At 56.3% G+C, this 19,211-nt stretch overlaps 2 protein-coding genes across 2 annotated transcripts in view; one reads left to right on the top strand and one right to left on the bottom strand.

Moving 5' to 3' along the window:
• Nucleotides 1-786: 786 nt before the first annotated feature.
• VOLCADRAFT_87659 (uncharacterized protein) lies at nt 787-13,417 on the bottom strand (the record flags this gene model as incomplete). Its single annotated transcript, XM_002947313.1, has 18 exons — nt 787-1,737; nt 2,081-2,246; nt 2,431-2,648; nt 2,882-3,074; nt 3,389-3,906; nt 4,063-4,170; nt 4,450-4,546; nt 4,820-5,031; nt 5,348-5,488; nt 6,202-6,333; nt 6,793-6,864; nt 8,739-8,921; nt 9,435-9,566; nt 10,070-10,135; nt 10,364-10,461; nt 10,669-10,777; nt 12,292-12,593; nt 12,907-13,417. The coding sequence occupies 18 exons, from the start codon at nt 13,415-13,417 to the stop codon at nt 787-789; spliced, it is 4,209 nt and encodes a 1,402-aa protein (XP_002947359.1).
• Nucleotides 13,418-13,861: 444 nt separating this feature from the next.
• VOLCADRAFT_103450 (uncharacterized protein) overlaps nt 13,862-19,211 on the top strand; it is a gene marked incomplete at both ends in the record, with an annotated part of 15,017 nt that continues 9,667 nt past the window's right edge. The window contains 8 exons of the mRNA XM_002947441.1: nt 13,862-13,936; nt 13,988-14,205; nt 15,100-15,196; nt 15,809-15,991; nt 16,246-16,401; nt 16,799-16,970; nt 17,364-17,500; nt 18,194-18,350. Of these exons, the coding sequence (XP_002947487.1) occupies nt 13,862-13,936; nt 13,988-14,205; nt 15,100-15,196; nt 15,809-15,991; nt 16,246-16,401; nt 16,799-16,970; nt 17,364-17,500; nt 18,194-18,350 (1,195 nt within the window). The remainder of the gene's footprint in view (nt 13,937-13,987; nt 14,206-15,099; nt 15,197-15,808; nt 15,992-16,245; nt 16,402-16,798; nt 16,971-17,363; nt 17,501-18,193; nt 18,351-19,211) is intronic.

The raw sequence follows: 19,211 nt of genomic DNA, 5'->3' as shown, positions 1-19,211 counted from the left end.
AAACCACAAGCCCAGGTAGTGTTCAACACGATGGCAACTTGGCTTTCACCAAGTTTAACCGTTTTGTACAACAGACGCGACGGCAAGTCACTCCAGTTTAACCAGGCATGCCAAGTAATTGATGCTGCATTGGCTGGAAGGGGAGGTCATAGTCATCCAACATATAAAGGTCATGAATTTTGCACGGTTAGACTAGGACGGTACTGTAGCTACAGCCCCTCATCTATCCATGCCGCAGCTTTCCCAACTGCAAACCGTTTCGACATGAATTGCCGTGGCCACAGTAATTGCCGTGGCCACAGAAAACGCAATAATAAGTGGAAAAACAGTGGAAATCGGCGTTAGGATGTAATTGCTGCAGAAACGGGGCATATGTACCAGTGAATGTCACCTGCATGTTGATCACGGCTGAACGACTATTGCGTAGATGCGCTAGCTTACCCACTTTGCCGGACGTTCCACCACGACATGGTGGTTGTAACTCTTAACGTGCCTTTGTGTGCCGTCTCATCCGAATGTCTAGTCCATCCAGTCTTGAGCATCACAGACTTCCCATGTATAGTGCGGGATGTTTTGCCATGTACCGTTTGCTAAAAATCCTCTGCTTTGGTAGAAAGGCGTCAGAAGCCATTTTACAACAGAGAAACATCCCGTAGCGACGCTCTATGCCGCCAGGCGATAAGCATATGTGCACAGCAGGCGGTAGACAAGTTCAGATTAACCCTGCGCTTCCGCTTTTGCAGCGAACCATCAACATAGAAAAATCCCCATTCCTTCACGAGCACTTCAAGTCCGCCGGCCAGCTCCTCCACGGCCCCCTCTCCTCCCCCGCGCACCACCGCCCCCTCTCCTCCCACCATGATTCTCTCGCCTAGCTGCCGCCATAGCCCCACGGCCACCCTTGTCGCCACCCCGCCCTCTGCCCCTCCCCTTACCACCGCCGCCTCCTCCTCCTCGCCCCTCCCGCTCCCCGCCTCCCCGCCCCTCCGCCTGCTCCCGCTCCGCTCGATCAATGAGCGCTGCGTAATCATCCGCACTGGCGAACAAGCTGCCCCCGCCCTTTTTGCCGCCTCCCCCTTCCGCTTTCTTATCCTTCTTGCCAGTATTACCGCCTGCCTTGGCCCCTTTCCTAACCCCCGCCGCAAGCGACATCGGCCGCGGCCCCGCCTCGTCGCCATCCTCGTCCTCGTCCTCGCCAGCCTCCTCCATCTCCACGTCCTCGTCGTCGCTGCCGCCAGCCAACATACGCAGAAACTCATCATCGCCTCCGCTGTCCTCGTCCTCCTCCTCCTCAACCCCGTCGCTCGAAGACCCGCCGTCTCCCCCTTCAGAAGAGCTCTCAGCCCCGTCATCCTCATCCACATCATCATTCTCATCCGAAGACAGCGCCTCCAGGTCTGCCTTGGAGATACCCGCTGCTTTCATGGCCTCCCTGTGCCGCTGCCGCCGAGCTGCTGCCGCCGCCTCGTCACCCTCCTCTTCCGCTTCGTCGTCAGCACTGGGACTTGGCAGTTCCAGGATGTTGACGCCGTCCAAGCTACCGTCCTCTTCCTCATCGTCGTCGGCGGCCATCTTTTCGTCTTCGCCATCGGCATCGTCCTCGTCGCCATCATCATCCACCCCCGGCTGTTCCTCCTCGTCGTCGTCGTCGAGGTCATCCGCCTCCATGGCAGCTTCCAACTGGTCGTAGTCGTAGCCCATCTCGGAGCCGCCCAGCGTGTCATCCGCCATGCACTCCTGCACGGCCCGCCACGCATTTAGACACAATAATGATTGTGAAAACCACATTGATGGCGAGTCCTTACTACGCAAGACAGTGGCAGGCAGCATGTTCGCTTCCGTGCTTCATTATCGACACACACACACACACACATCGGCTCACATCATCACCTTCCACAAATATCCTTCTCTTGGTCGCTTTTAAGATGCCTCCAATGCTCCCTCTTTCAATACACGATGATGTTAGTCACAAATGTACCCACATAATCAATACACCATGAACACAACTCAATGCAACTCTACATACATACAACACGTTCTGTAACACCACACACATAGGTAAAACACGAAGTATATGCACCTGCTTCTCCAAGTAGCGGTCGACCTCGTCGTCTTCCGCTTCACTGAGCGACTCGTCACCACCAGCACCATCCTTCTCATCACCCTCGCCATCCTGGCCCTTCTTGGACGACTTGGCCTCCGCGCGGGCTGCCCGCTTGTCCTTAACTCCCTTGAGGTTGAGGAACCTGCAGTTGCAATTCATTTTGGGCTCAATGGACCAGGTAAAGCTACCAGAGGAACCCGCTAACAGAAGAACGGCACACGATCGCAGTGGTCCATCTCTGGCTGGGGAACGCGACTAGCGATGCAACGCGGCCGACGATAAATATGCTATGCAACTACGACATGCATACATACATATACACTTACTTGTGGAAGAAGAGGTCTGCAGACTCCACCCGAGCCTCCGCCAGTGCAGCAAAGGCCTCACTGCTTAGCTGAGCCAGGCTGACGGGCCGCGGCTGTTGCTGCTTCTGCTTGGGCTGCTTCTTGCCGCCCGCTTCTGCGACTGCTGCCTGCAAGGAGCCCAGCGCGCCACCCAGCGGCGCCGCCGTGGGCTGCATGACCGAGGTCCCGCGGGCAACGGGCTGCGAGGCGGAGGGGAAAGGCAGGAAGGCAAAATGCTCTGAGAAGAGAGCGAGAACAGAGCGGTCTAGGCCACATAAAGATGCTAAATGTGGCCATCAGTCGCAGGCGATCGTCGGTCGCGCCGGTGTCAGCCCGGGGGGGGGGATCTTGTACGCGGACTGTACACACATGTCCTTTTTTCCCCCCTACAGCCATCCCGACACGAAGCGAGCCACCCCGGACTAGCTCGCACCTTGGGCTTCTTATTGACAAACTTGTCGAGGAATGCCACCAAGCTCAGGTCACGTAACGGGTCGCCGTCAAACACGACAGGCGCGCCGCTTAGCAACGATCGCGCCATGGCGGACACGGAGGGGTGCGCGTGGGCCCCCAGCACCGTCAGCTCCCACCAACACGAGCGGTCGGCGTTGGCGTACAGCGGCTCCCTGACAGCCAGGAGCGCCAGGAAAACGCGCAGGGCCACAAGAACGCAGTTCGACAGGTCGCGAGAATGATTCAGGAAATGGGTTGCGTGGATGACCGGTAAAGGTATGTGTGACATGATAAGAAGAGTGATAAGGTGCGGGTGCGGGTGAAGGGCAAGTGTATGACTTGATTGCTGATCACAACAACGTCGTCGTCAGATTAACTCTATTATGCTACCAGGTTTCAGCACAGCAGCGCGCCAGTTCATTCCCGTCTGGGAAGGCCACGCCCCCCCCCTCGGCCTCCTCCTTCACGAAGCCCCCAACGCGCGCACCTCTTGTCCATCTGGTAGTAGCTAGGCAGAGGCCATGCCGACGGCACCGCAGCTAGGGCCTTCGCCGCCGCTGCCGCCGCCTTAGCCGCAAGTAGCCCTGACGGCGGCGGCGCCGCCAGATCGCGGCCGCTGGGACTCGCCAAAGCATGCGTCCGCCGGCGTGCGCCGTCAAGGTCCAGCTCGACACCTGCCAGCTCCGCCTCCTCCTCTTCCGCCTCCTCGCTTTCCGAACCAGCGGCTCTCCTCCCTCCCTTCTTCTTAGCGCCTTCAGCTGACCCATTTCGCAACTTCTTTCCCTTGTGTGACGACGACTTTCCGCCAACATGGCTCCCCATGCCGTTCTCGTTCCCGTCTTCGTCCTCGGAGCCGTCGTGGTCTCGAAAGCGTTCCACTCCGTCGTCATCATCGCCGTCTGCCAGGAGGTCGTCGTCCGGGTCCTTGAACTGCTCCTCACCTGTGCCCCCCAGATCCTCCGGATGGCTGATAGACGCCCAGAGAGCTGGCTGGCAGGAGAGCACCTGATAAGAAAGGGCGGCAGCAAGGTATTGGCCTCAAGACAGGTAAGAGGGATAGATAGGTAGAGGATAAGACAGAAAAGACAGACTGGTGAAGGAATACACGGGGCTCTCCAGGAGTTGTGGAAATGAAGAGCAAGGCAACGAGAGCGCCCTCACCTGGGAGATGAGCATGAGCGCTCCACACGCCCAGTTGGGCTGCGCGGCAGCGGCCAGCTGCAGCAGGCGCTTCGCAAACGCCGCCACGCGCTTCACTGACACATCGCCCTGGAAGAGTAAGCAAACAAGAATAACAATGGACAGAGGAAAAGAAACAATGAAGTTGAACTAAAAGTCACGTGTTCATACAAGCACAAAAGAGCAGAGCTTAGCGCCGTGAGCAATCCTCGGGCCTATCCATCTAAAAGCGGCATAACCTCGCTTTACATTCCCCAGTCAGATCTCGCTCTACATCCCCCAGTCAGATCTCGCTACATTCCTAGCCCCCGCCTCAAAATGCCATCACATGTTCCACGCGACCAGGCACCTCCACACCCAGACCCGCACCCGCATGGCCGTGAACAGCAGCGCAAGGAACATGGGTGCGCGAGACGATGTGGTGGGGCCGTCACGGTCCAAAGCTGCGTACAGCGCCCGGTAGTACCTGCAACAGCCAAGGGAGAGGGAGGGACGGATCCAAGGAAGAAAGGGAGGAGACTTAAAGTTTCGGACAGCGCTGGGACAAGATGAGCCCAGCCGGAAAAAATACGCGAAAGTAAACGCGACCTGCGAAAACACAAAATAAGTAACACGTTTTACCGCACAGCACACAGGCACAACAGGGGGTTAACAGGACTCGTGATGAAGGCAGACAGATATGTTTGGTGGGATTTGGGTCGCACCAGAGACAAACAACCAGAGGCACTATCTGGCTTACCGGTCGCTGATCGCCGCTCGTGCCGACATGAGCTGGTACATGAGCATGAGCGCCTGTACGGCAACCGTGAACGGCGCCGTGTGCACAAGGCGAAACAGCTGGCTGGCAGACTGCTCGACCAACGGCTCCACATCCTCAGGCTTGACGTAGGGGAAGGCACGGCGCACGCCCGTGATGAGTCCGGACAGCAGCCGGGCGTCCACCTCCTCCGCCTGCGGCCAGGGGGATCACGCGAGACAGGGAGGACAACACACATCAGAGTATATCCATTCAGGCAGTAGTATGTTTTAGCGCCGAGCGCCCGCACAAGCAACAGAATTGGCAAGCAATCAGCATACACATTTGCGGGACAGAAGCACGCATGGACATGGCGGGAGATGGAGGATGTAAGGAATAACGGAAAGGGAAGCACGGGAGTGCCATGACATTAAGAACGAGGACAGATTGCCCCGGGGCTGCTTGGGTATAATCACCCCCCCCCGCCTGGCAATCCTATTACTAAGATTTACCGCACACTACAGCGCTCACCACAGCCATCTTGGGCGGCGGTGGGGGCCTGGCGGGCTTGCGACCGCGACCTCCCCGGCCACCGCGACCACCTGGCCGGGCGGTAGCAGCCTTGCGCTGCTCCCGCCAAAACTTCTTCTTCTCCTCGGCGTACCTCTCCTCCTGCCGGAAGACAAAGGGGACAGTAGGGAAGAAGACAAAAAGGTTAAGTTCAGGGTTATGTGGCACACACGCCACAATTAGACAAATTGCCAAACGCAGGTTCCAAATGTACTGTACAGCTCCTTAACACAGCTTTCGCGCCGACAGCCTCAAGTTCACCCCTCTTCGCACTCCCCCAGGACATAAGCGTGAGGTACAGATACATGCATGCAAGAAGGCCGGACAAGGGCCCGTGGACAGGGACGACAGTGGGCCCGCGAACCAGGTTCATCAGCACTGCAGGACATGGGAGGTACGAACACTAAAAGGGTCGCCTCCTTGGGGTCAGAGCCTTGAGGGTGATCCACATATCGACCCGTGAGTCGCTTGAGACTTCAACGAGGAAAGGACTGAGCTCATCATACCCCGTGAGGCATCCGTCTATTGATATCATACCTTTTTATTATCCTGCCGCCGAAGAGAATTAAGAAACATGATACACACGCAATCACACCTCACCCTTTGACACACACCCACACCCGCAGAGCATACGGTAGTAAACATGATGAACATGATATTCGAGACACACGCAGGACTTGCACACACAACAAACGTCCGCTTTTGAGCTTTTCGGGTCTCACACCTCGCGCGATCCGGAGCTTCTCTATGGCACAAACCACATCTGCACACTCTTACTACTCCTACAGCAGCCGCAATTCCTGACCAGCACCAACCTGCTGCTTCCGAAGCTGCGCCGCCACGCCAATCTGTCCCTCGACCACCATCCTGAAAAGCGTGAAGTACACGCTGATCACCTGGCGAGCCAGTGCGTCGCCACCCTCAGACGCACGATGGCTGAGAGGTACCTGGTGTGGGAAAGAGACGTCCGAAGCATCATTATTAGGCTAAAGTCCAGAGCCATGCATGGGCGAGAATATAAAGGGCAGACGTGATGAGGAAGAGGGGGGAACCGGGGGCAGCACGAGAGGTTGGAGGAGGCTCAACCTGGAAGATTGCTGCGTAGACGAGATGACATTCGACGACGTAACATGCTTGGTGAACGGTGGACGTATCGTTGAGAATAATTTGAAACATGTTCATGGCCATGCATATTACCGAACATGCCTGCCACGTGCCCAGAGGTAACGCAGAACCGGAATGTGCTTTCAGGGTACTCTAGATCGGAGCGATATGGCCCTTAGCGAACACACGATGGGGCCAAGATTCCCTGAACACGGGGCAAAATTCGCAGCTAAAACTGTGCAAATCAGGTTCCGGTCACGTGCATGCAGTTGCAAAAATTTTGCGCCACGCGGTGTACCCACCTGGTTTAGAAAGACTACGGCGTAGTAGCGGGCCTTGTCTGCTAGCCCGGGACGAAAGACAAAGCGCTCCACCTGCATGGGCAACGGAGGAAGTGAGGAAGCAGCAGCGTTCGTCGGGAGGGGACGGGGAAGACACCAGCACTGGTATTGCGATAGGGTATTAGGGTAAAACTACGAATGGAATGCCAACCGAGCATATGTGAGCATTTATACGAGCAGATTTGCTGTAGGGCTACATCGCTTGTCGGTCTTAGAGCTGCTGTGAAGCATCGCAAGAACAGACGGTTTGGCGACGCAAAGCCCGGGGTGATGTGCGCATCTCCTTGCCACGCTGCTGCACGGGGTGACTACGCAGTATGGAGGTTGTGACGCGGTTGGTGCTCATCTGATGGCTCAAGACACAGGCTTCGCTGAGCCAACATTGAAGCGCTATCTAGTCAAGAGAGAAGCATGAGATGCATGGCGCGTCTACTTCGATAAAAATAATTAGCTAATGCTTGCGGATGGATTCCAAATCGTTCGGTAGTCCTCCAGGCGAAAGTCCGAAAGGACGCACAGCCTATATCCAAATTATAAAAAATAATTATAAATAGCGGAAGCATGTTTCTATTGCATATGATGGATGTCCAGGTACGCAACCCAAGGACTGGTGCAACAGCATGCAGCCGTCCGAATCTGGGCAGCCCAACCCGTGAAGTGTGTTTTTCGCATCTCCTTGCCACGCTGCTGCACGGGGTGACTACGCAGTATGGAGGTTGTGACGCGGTTATTGCTCATCCGATGGCGCAAGACACAGGCTCCGCTGCGCCAACGTTGAAGCGCTATCTACTCAGGAGAGAGGCATGGGATGCATGGCGCGTCTACTTAGATAAAAATAATTAGCTACTGCTTGCGGATGGGTCCAAATCGTTCGGTAGTCCTCCAGGCGAAAGTCCGAAAGGACGCAAAGCAGTCGGGGAGAAAAAAATACAAATTATACAGCGCATATCCAAATCATAATTAAATAATTATATATAACAATAATTAATAAAATATATATAATATGTTTCTATTGCATATGATGGATGTCCAGGTACGCAACCCAAGGACTGGTGCAACAGCATGCAGCCGTCCGAATCTGGGCAGCCCAACCCGTGAAGTGTGTTTTTCGCATCTCCTTGCCACGCTGCTGCACGGGGTGACTACGCAGTATGGAGGTTGTGACGCGGTTGGTGCTCATCTGCACAGAGTCTGTATGGACAATATGTATGCTGATGAATGCTACTCCCACAGCCTTCTAACTAGGCCATGAAACAGGGGGAATTATGAGGCTGTGAGAAGGCTGCTGAGGCAGAATTTGATTGCTCGTAATAACAGGACTCTTGTACGGTAAGGTACGACAGTCGGCCAGGTACGGATAGCAACGAGTCCAAAACGTGACGCCATAGTAATTTATTTCTCGATAGTCCATGGGGCTGATGTGCGCGTTTGCTTACCGCACCGCTGCTGGCCGAATGCGGAAAATCAGACACTGTCGCCACTTTACTGCGTTAACGCTGTAAAGCGGCGACAGCTGAAGTCATTTTCCCATTAAATTATGGGCTTAAGAGCACGACAACGCAACGATCGCGTGCGTTTACATCCCTCTCGCCCCTGGGCCCCTGGAGCTGAGATTTTGTCTTCTTGGTGCTTTGAAGGTATTCCGAGCGGGCCAAGGGTATGGCTGCAACTGGAAATGGGTCGCCCCTCTTCCTAGGCGAATTCACTTTCTTCTCCTTGTTCGATTCGGCATTAGTGTCGCTTCTTGAACTTCAAGCCCCTCGACAAAAGGCATTCCATCCCGTCCCATCCTTCCGTTCACTACACGGAAGTGCTACGTGCGCCTACATCCTCCCCTTCTTACATGTACGCATTCCCGCGCTCAACAACGCGAGCAGTCTTCCCATGTCCCGCAAACAAGTGCTCACTTCCCGCACGACGACTGGCTTCATGACGGGATGTGTTGCAAGCAGCTGCATCAGCAAGTAGACCGCCTTCGAGGCCACCTTGCGGGAAGGGTCACCCAACTTGTTGACCAGGGCTGCCAGCAACCGCGCCTCGCATTCCGGCTTTGAAGACAACAGCTCCGCGATAACTCGCATGCTCTTCTCCTACGAGTACATGTTTATAAAACGTTCATTCAATAGAAGGGAGGAGTCACGACCGCGACATAGGAGGATTCGGGAAACGAACAATTCCCAACTGCCACTGAGCAAAATCCAGGAAGAGCAGGACTGAGGGTAAGGAGGACCGTCTGGCATCCGAACCCGCATTGGGAGAAGAGCGATGAAACAGAGAAACAATGAGATGACGGACGACAGAGTGCGCCGAAACAGGTAAACTCACTGTTGAACTCCATAGCCTCCTAGATTGGGGAAGCAGGGAGGGAGGTATCCGAGAAATGCATCCATCCATCTACTCACTCATCCAACCGCCTACCCATTCATCCATCCACCCACTCATCCACCTACCCATTCATGCATCCATCCACTCATCCACCCAGGGACCGTGCATTCACGCAACGCACCAGACTGACAGGCGCCAGGTGAAAACCAAAGGCATCCCACCTCCCTCGCCTCACCCATTCAACCAAGGCCCCCTTCCACACACGCATACAAGCGCACCTTGAGAAACTCCAAGTTGTCCCGGCTGTGCTCCTCCAGTGCCGCCACGAACATGGCATAGCGCCGCTTCACACAGTCCTCCGCCCACCACAGCAACAACAGCTTCTCACCATCACGACCTGAGGGCAGGTCCTGCGGGCGCGTACACATCATCGCACAGTTACTGTGAGTTCAACTGCTGCCTCTACAGGGCCAGTCCATGTTGGGAAGCTTATGCTGGTAGTTGAAGGCGTGTGTCCGGAACATACTTTGCAAGGATGGCGATGACGCTTCAGCAGAAATTTTGCCATTAAACAACAAGGCAATAGTGTTGTATCACGTCTTGCCAGAAAAGAACCGATCGGTGGACGTCAGCTGTCGTGATACTACAAATAGGCTATTAAAAAGATGCTGGGTGCGGGTGGGGCTTAGGGTCCTCGTCAGCTAGGGAAGTAGTAGGAATACTAAAGCCATGGAGCACTTCCGAACGACCATCGTGCCCTCCTCTTTCACCCCTCACCCAGCGCGAGCACGCCACCTTTCCCCCTGTGAATACTAGGTCAACTGAAAGCACCCATGTGTGTCCTGGAAGCGCACACAGCACAAAAAAAACACGATGCGGAGCGAAGCACCCCAAACAACCCCAGGCAGCCCACCTGCAGCGGTTGCTGCTCGAGGAACCTGAGTTTGCGATCAGGCAGCAACACAGTGGTGAACAGCTCCTGCAGGGCGTTGAACACAAAAGAACAAGAAATGGCCGAGAGATTTAGGTGCGCCACGCACCGACTACACTCCGCCTCAAGGCGTAGACAGGTTGCAAAGTGGGTGCAACGGTTTGCAAAGGTGCGGTGCGGGGGCCGTCCGTAAGACAGGTGCGGGGAGCCATGGATTCCCATGGATTCCCCTTTCAGCAGACTCGCATCAAGCGGCCGTACGGTATGGCTCCGTACCGTAAGGCAAGTGCCTAGATTCCTAGCTGCACCGGGCACACGCCCCCATCCCACGGCACCCAAGAACCTAAGTGCATCGTGTCCAATACTTCGAAGCCCTGGTGCATGACACCATCCGTCACATCGACCGACACCAGGTCTTCACACCAACTCCCTTCCCCCTCGACCCCTCTACCTCTATCCCGCGGACTGCGCTTCTTTACAACGCCGACTGGTTAGTTATGCCTTCTTTACTTCTGTGGCGCATCAATCTTTCCTTGGCACCACCTTGACTCGCTCATGGTTAGTCTTCCCGTTCTACCTACTCGCCTGCAGGCCTTCCATGGCTTGCCGTACAAGCTCCTTGCCGCCACTTCGTTTCGTCGCCAGGCTGACCAGCTGGTCCAGAGCCTTCATGTTGGCCACCACACTCTCCTGCGATGCGAATACATTCCAACACAACCCGAACGGAGGCCGTCAAAGACAGTGTGCGTGTCTCAAGTTGGGCCAGGCAGCTTGCGAGACAAGAACGCTGTGCTGCAAACACAAAAAACGGCGATAAACATGTTCGAGAGCGAGCACCACAACGGCAGATTAGCATAGCAAAACACACACGCAAACATATACATGTTTCTCTCCACCTAGGGTTATTGGGGGTGCATGGACCCCCTGCCATCCTGCATCCTGTGAATCCGTGAAAGGCGATGTCCGAATCGGGTGATACGCTGAAGTGCAGAATGCAGACAATCTAGTTCAGAGGGGTGTTGACAGCATATGCATGTGGCTGTATGTAACGTGATGGGTTGGGCAGTATCATGGATGTAATGCGAGGACGCGTAGAACCACCGGAATGATTAAGAGTGCAAAGATTGTAGAAGCCTGGAGTTAAGCGGACAGAGAGGATTACGTACAGCTGCCGCTATCCTAATGTCCTCAGATCCTCTCGCTGGGCGCGCTGATAAATCCAGACGGTTCAGTGCCGCCGGCAAAGCGGCTCGCCGCCTGGGAGTGTAGCGCGCTTTGAGGCGACGAACAAGAGCCGGCTAATTGGGTCATGTTGTCGCCCGAACGACACAACCAAACTCCGAAAGGTACTGGAACAGAAAACAGACCCCTAGGTTCGCCACACGATACGTGAGTTCCAAATGTAATCCGAATGTATGAAATTTGGATATAACTTTATAATTAAGGTTGGGGTTTAGGTTTGGGGTAAAGGAATTGTTGCAAGCCTGGAGCTAAGCAATCAGCCGTTGAAGTGCAGGCTGCCGCAATTATCGAGGCATGGGCTTCAATCGACGCGCTGATAAATCCAGACGGCTCAACGCTGCAAAGAGCTCGCCGCCTGGGAGTGTAGCGCGTGAGGTGCAGAACAGGCTTGACGGAGGGGTTGAAGAAAAGAACGAGTTTGCGGTACGGTTTAATTGTTTTCCAATCAACCAGTGTCGAACATGGAACGACAGAGAGGACTCTTAAGAGCTGTTTGCAAACCCGGAATGCGCAGTCGATATTGTAGAATTACCGCTGCGACAAATAAAGTCAGGTCTGCACGCCACTTGCTGCGCTTCTAAATCCAGACAGCTCACGGCCTTTCAAAGGAAAGCTAGCCGCCTGGGAGTGTGAGCGCAGGTCCGCCAAACCATCTAAACACTCTAGTCCTCTAGTCTCCTACGAATATGCCTCAACCAAGCCCACTGACAATTTCCCCTAAAAACAATTTCCCAAAAATAATTTGGAAAAATGCCTGAAAATCCAGTTTGCCTGGACATTTATTTCTTTACATGATAAAATCCATGCGGAAACCCAGAGCTTGAAACAGATCTTGGAACCTGAAGCTGTTTGAGATCCAACAAAACTGCCAAGCCGGAGAGCCCCTGCTGCGCCCCTGCGTCGCTGGCTGCGCACCTAAGCCGGGAAGGTCACCGCCCCCGTCCTAAAACGATAAACCTTACCTGCACTAACAGCGTCGCCGCCGCAAGCTTGTCCGTGCTCGTACCCGCTCGTCGTACTTGCTGCAGCCAGTTAGCATCACTGGGGTTGCGGCGTTGAAGCTCCTTCTCGAAGGCGGCGGCCTCGGCCTCCATAAGAGCCTCTGCGGCCGCGCGGCGGCGCTCAAAAAGGTCGGGATCAACCCCCGAGGTTGGGGGGCCGGGGGCCGCAGATGCAGCTGCGGCGGATGACAGCGCAGCTGCTGCGCGGTACCAGACGTTGGAATCGGACTTGCCCAGAAGGGACTTGAAGCCCTTCGCCTCGCCTGGAGCAGGGGGATGTGCAGGAGGACAGGCAGGAGGCGGTGCAGTATTGTGTTGGTGTGGGTTTGCGCGGAAGAGAGGGAAGCGGTACAGGTGGGTGTCGGGCGGGGGTGGTTTGTTTGGCCTTGATGCAGGTGCTCCGGCCTTGAGCATGTGGGAATAATATTCCAATCTTGCGATGCTTGGAGTATATTGAGGCATCCTGAGAAAGTCAGCAGTGCGCATACTGGTGAGGGAAGCGCAGGCTGCTGAGTGCTGTAAAATGGGATGTGAGGAGTGCTCAGCCCGACGTGCTTGGGAGAAGTTTCGACGCACCTGGCCTTGGTCCAACACCAAAGTTCCAATCGCGGGCCTTTGTTGGGTCGCCTTCAGCCCCTTGGTCTGTCGAGCCGCCGCCATGATGTGCCGGCGCCGATTTGGGACCGTGCGCTTTGCTTCCGCGCTGCTTTGCGTGCAAGTTGGCTTGGCCGTCCGAATCTTTATCCCTGCCGGATGGACGCACTGCAGACTTGGCAGTGCCATTCTCCTTGTTCGCTGGCGGCTGCTGTCGTTGGGAGAGCATAGCAGAACCCTTGCTAGATACTTGGCCCTTTACAGGTGCATCATCATTCAGACGCTGCCTTTTATTAGGCTTGCTGCCAGGGGCAATCTTCTGTTTCGCCTTACTGGGAGCAAAATCGCTGAAGGCATCATCGCCTCCACCACCCCGGACCAGGCCTAATTGAGACGCAAACGCCTTCACATCATGCTTGAGTGCGTCCGCATCAACCTTTTTGCCCGGCACCTTTCCTGCCTTAGTGCCGGCGGGCGCCTCCTGCGCGCCCATCGTGAATGTACTAGTCTCAGAAATTATATGGGCATCTTGCGGATGACATTGAATGAATACAAGAAGGTATGGCAAGCCTTTTCTATAACCGCAACGGCGTACGGCATCCTAAAAAATGACAGCTGACGGAGTACCGACGATAGCACGGGGAAAGTATTACAGATCTTATGAAACGAAAACTGGCTGTGCACTGCTAGCGGAAGGTCATCTGTCAGAGTAATATTGACTGTTAAACGGTGCAACTTTTTTGCTATCAATTGGCACGGCGTTCAATGCTATGCATATGGCCACTAATACTCTACTTGAGCGTTACATGTTGTCTCTCTGTTTAAGCACTCGTACCCTAAATGCCCCGGCCGTTAGAATGGAATGCTGGGGCAAACCCTAGCAGCTGGCCGCGCAAAGACTGCAGAGCTTAAAAATTTCAATACACGGTGTTAAGCTATGACATCTCAACAGCGGACCTCGCCGGACCTGGCCACTATGCTGCCCGGCCCTCGGTTCAATGCGGCAGAGCAGGTTGCGACAGCTCAGGACTTTCAACGCGCTCTGCCCCCCTCGCCACCACAGCCTCGATTAGACGAGCAGACCATCGCGGAGCAGCGAGAGGCTCGCCGGGAGCGACGACGAATGAAACAGGCCAGCCCTCTGGAGGGCCGCAATGTCCGGCACAGCAGCACAGGGGACTCCGATGGAGGCCCAGCCAGTCCAACTCGCGCGCAACCACAACGGACACCACCGCCCATCAACACCAATAGTCCAGAAATAAACAACGCTGACATGGCAAGGTGAGACGCTCCGTTCCCGTCACGCAATCCAGGCCCTGGCTCACACATCGACCTCCCCTCCAACCCAACCCCGTACTAACAAATAACTACTCCAATCCTAACATGTTCTAAAAGGAATCTAAAAGGAGTCCAGAAACTGCTTAAACAAAACCCAAATCGGATTTGGCGCAGGTACGGCCTGGCGGTGGACACCGGCGACGTGGCCTCCCCCACGGCCCGACAGCCCCGGCAAAGCGTATCAAACACCGGACGTCAGAGCCCCGAGCCCCGGACCGCTTTCACGCCCACTGCCTCCGACCAGGGCTCCGACCTGGGCAGCCCCTCACGCAGGTTGGCGGATAGAAAGTGGGAGGCGGAGGGATTCTTGTGACGATGCAAGAAAAAAAATTAAGTGTGGTTGTCTGCAGCCTTTAAACTGCTATAATGATTGTAGTTATGCTGGACTGAAAAGGGGAGGAGGAGTAGGAAAAGGCAAGCGGTTGAGAAAGGGAGGACAGGAAGGAGGCAGTTAAGGCCGCGACGGGGAAGTAATGGCCTAAGCCACGTGATGTGGGTCGCCCCTGGGAGAAAGGGTGGGAAGAAGGAGGCAGGGCAGCGCCCTTAGGCAAATCTGCAAGCTGAAAAGGACCAGCGGGGCTAGCCAAGCGCCCCTTTTCATTATTATCCTTTATGCTGCATCGCCATTTGTTACCCTCTTCCCAGCTTCTTCGCGCACGCCCGCAAATGCACCCGCCTTCATGAGGCCCGTTGTCTCCACTTCCCCCGAAGCACTGCTCACACCGCTCATGTCCCCACTCTCGCGGTCAGAGAAGGTTTCGTGTTTCGTGTTCCAATGCACCTCATCATGGCACCTCATCATGGCAACACCCCACCCCACCCCACGACTCCCTGCAGGATCTCACGCACCGACCTGCATTCCTCGCGGGACAGCCTGGAGTCGTTGCCAGGGGTGTTTCGCGCCAACAGGAAGGGAAGCGGCTTCAAGCGGACGGTGAGATCGGGGTGAAATGATACGATGCAACAGCGATGGGTTGTTCCTACCGCGGATATCTAAAGCGTTAACCTGATTGGTGTGCGGAGGGGGGTGGGGAACTGCTAGGTGCCTGAAAGCCAGAAGTCGCCGCGGGCTCAGATCCCGAGACCGCGTTGAGGTAGCGGGTGGTGGTGATGATGGTGATGATAAATAATATAATTATAATAATATTACTAATAAGTAATAATAAGCAATAAGTAGCTAATAGTAAGGGTAAGTCAGGACGAGTGGTTAGCACGGCGGTTGTGGGATGGAGGGGAGGCGTAGTGGAGGAAGTGACCCACGGCCCCCGACAACATGACGGGTGGGAGCCCCCGGCCGTTCGATCTGGTCCACGGATTGATGCGTGAAGGAATTGCCGTACATTGTTGTCGTACATAGAGGAACAAGGGAATGGAGGGGGTGTGGTTAGGAAGCATGTGCGATATGGGGTTGGGGCGGGCACAGCCCACGTTACGTTCGTTTCTTGGGGAGTGGGAAGATATGCTTGACCAGGCCATTCATCCATCCATCCTCTCCTGCCGCTGACGCTGCCGCCCCCAACGCCATGCGCGCCGTATTGCCGTACAGAACAAGGCTGCAGCGGCTGGCGCCGGCGGCGCCAAACCGGCGTCCAAGACCGGTGTGGGAGAGATGCATGTAGTGGGCGAGATCGTGGGCGCCTCGGGCTTCAGCGCCCCCATGCTGTTCTGTCGGTGGGAGCTGGTGTATGAGCCAGCCAAGTCGTGGAAGGTGCTTCGGGGCCTCACACAGGTGCGTGGAACCCGGCAAAAAACCCCAAGTAAAGCACGGGCGAAATCCGACGAGGGCGGACTAAAACGCGTCCAAGCATCCAACTGGGCGGATAATGGGTGGAATATATACCTGCGCCTTTACTGGGGACGAAATGGCGAGGCAGGCAGTAGCACACCAGGCGGGGTAAGAAGCTCGTTCCCTTCCGATGCCCCAACAGTCCTCTCCCCCCCACCCTCCCACCCTCCCTCTCTCACCCCCAACTGCCCCCAAAGGGCTCCACTCACGCGTGCTGTCGGGAAGTGGCTGAGGACGACATGGTGGTGTGGGAGCACCCGCTGGATGTACACATGCAGACACAGAGCTTGCAGGTGAGCGAGGAGGAGGTGAAGGGGGAGGAGGTGAAGGGGGAGGAGGTGAAGGGGGAGGAGGTGAGGGTGGACGGAGGTTGGGGCGGTAGTAGAGCGATGGGAGCGATGCGGCGGGCGACGCGGGGCTGGAGTTCTGCACCAAGGAGGAGGAGGAGTCGCGCTGCATTGAAGTCCGCAATGGCGCTGCAGGGGGTAAATAGGATCGTGACTTGGGGGGGTAGGGGCTGGTGAACAAAACGGCCCGGAAGTTACTACTTCATGTCATGATGCTTCCTTCCAGCAGACATGCATACAAACACACACGTAGATGTACGAGCAATTCATTAACGCACACGCAAAACACACACGCACACGAAAACACCGTCCCTGCATGCGCGTGGGGTCCCTCTAACCCACCAGCTCCCTTGCCATCCTGGCCCCGACACCTTGCGCCCCCTCCCGCCCCACCCCCTCCAAGGGCTGGCCCTCACTGCTGCTGTACGTACACGCGCGCGATGAGACCAGCAATCGCGACGCTTTCGTGTCGTACGCGCTGGTGAAGCTGCCCACCACGTCGGGGCTCCATCACGTGTCCTCCCGTACCTGGTTCGCGGTGGAGACCAGCCGGGCGGCGGGGCACACGTTCTTCGGTGAGGGGGGGGGGCCCGGCCGTGGGGTGTGCACAGCCACAATCAACCACAGCCGATCAGTTCGCGGAAGGAAGAGGAGGAGAGCTCTTGTTGGGTCATAGGATGATGCAAGATGCGTTAGGATCAGGATTAGGACTGCCGACGTCGGACGCCCCAAACTGCTCTGGAGTCCGATGGTGGTGGTGGTGGTGATGGGGCATGTGGTGATGGGGCATGTGGTGATGGGGCATGCAGGTGGGTGATGTGAGGTAGTGGTTTGGGGGGATGGGAGATTCCCACACGCCGTCAGCGAATGTCGAGCTCAAAAAAGTGTTTTGCTCGACCAACTAACAACCACCTTTCTTCATTGATACATCTTGCCGTACTTCCTTACATGCGCTTGTTCCGTGTCAGGCTGGTACACGGGCCTTATCCCTAGGCTGGAGGACGAGGGCTTCATCACCAATCTGCGGCAGCGCGAGGACGCGGGGCCGTTCATCTGCACAGTGGGTGCGGGGGAGGTTCACCTGCGACTCAACATCCTCACCAAGGTGTGTGCGTGTGGGTGTATGGGTGGGTGTTGATCACTGACCGCGGGGTTTTAGGGGGGTGAGGGGGGGAATAGGGGGGGGAGGAACCGCCTCCGCCGTCACGGCACTGGCTCGTTGCGCGGGTCTTCATCCCGGAAAGGAGCTCATCGCTCAGGTTCCTCAGAACAGAGCAGAACGGAACGTCGCTGGAAAAACGCTGAAAATATCTAAAACACACACACACAAGGGAAGGGCGACGAGGGTCTGCGTGATGGATGTGAGGAGATGTGCTTTTTGATAATCTGGGTCGGGTGTGGGTGAGCTGTTGCGAGTGGCAGAGAGGGCCAGGCGCGGTGTGTGGATTTTTAACTAAAATAGTACTCTGAGCTGCGGGCAGGAGATGGCGAGGGTAGCATGTGCGATTGCGGGAAGGTGGAGCAGGTCGGCCCGGAGTGCGGGAGGGGCCCTCCCTCCCTCCCAGGGGGGGGGAATAAAAGGAACGAAGCTTGGCGTGTGAGCTCAGGCGGTGTGGAATGTGGAACTGGAGCTGTTTTCGTTCCTTGCTTCCTTCCTTGACCTGTACGGTATGTCTGCACCGCACCGATCACCGAAAATATTGCAACCGAACACCGTCATAACGCTGATTTCTGCAGTGCCGTCACCCCTAAAACCCCCCTAAAACCCCCCTAAAACCCCGCCGCCGGGCCGGTCCAGAACTTCGCCAACATCACGCACCGGGGCGGTGAGAGCCTGGCGGCGGCTCTGGAGCGACTCAACATGTCCGTACAAAAGTCGGTGATCATGGAGGTAGGTGGCGAAGGGCGGGCGTTGCGTCGTAACGGTCAGGGTCGAGCTGTGTTAGCATTCAAAGGTGGGCCGGGTATCATCGGGGCCACATATCGGGGCCATATACCTCTCCCGTGTACATGTTCCAACATTCAGATCGTTGTGTAGCCCCGTCCCGCAGCTGATCAGCAGCTGTGTCGCGGGCCCCCCCCTCCATGCCGCACCCCGCCAAAACTGCCACCTCACGACCACGAGATGAGACGAGGAAAGGGGACGGTATAGGCGGGGGTGCGCGAAGCCTCAGCTGCGGATGCGGATGCGGATGCTGCTCGCGTGGGACTTAGGTTCAATTGCCGGAGTTGCGCTTGTTATCCACCCCACCCCCCGTGCTGCCTGTGTCTGCCTGCATTCGATTGCCTCGGCTGCTGGTGGTGCTATTGCGGCTGCTGCTGTGCTGCTGATGGTGCTACTGTGCCTGCCGTGTGTCCTCCGCCTCCTCCGCCTCCTTCCGTTCCCTCTGCATGGCCTCTGCCCCCACCCTGGACGACCCTTCTTGGGGATCTGCTCCATTCGCCAGTGGTTATTCTTACCCCCCCCCCCCGGTCCCGCTTCTTGCATGTGTGATTACCCTGTGTGCGGTTGTTAGGAGCGGCGCCGCAGTCATGATTCCAACTTGTTGACTGAGGGACAGAAGCTGGTTCGCAGCGGGCGGGAGGAGCGGATGGCGCATGCACGGGCGGCGCTAGATGCCCGGCGGCGCGGCGACCAGGCCAGTCCTGCCGTCTCTGTATCGGGCAGGCAAGTACAAGCCGACAATGCAAAACAACGGGAAGTATTCCTGCGTTTCTTTTTCCCTCCCCGCCCACGTTCTCCCTCGGGGCCCCTGGCTGGGTCGACTCCTTAGAGCTGGTGGCGCTTTCCTTAGTGGCAGCTTAGCGGGGAAGTG

This window comes from Volvox carteri (genome assembly GCF_000143455.1).
Source record: "Volvox carteri f. nagariensis unplaced genomic scaffold VOLCAscaffold_6, whole genome shotgun sequence".
In the NCBI taxonomy this organism is placed as follows: domain Eukaryota; kingdom Viridiplantae; phylum Chlorophyta; class Chlorophyceae; order Chlamydomonadales; family Volvocaceae; genus Volvox; species Volvox carteri.
This window is presented reverse-complemented; position numbering and strand designations above follow the sequence as displayed.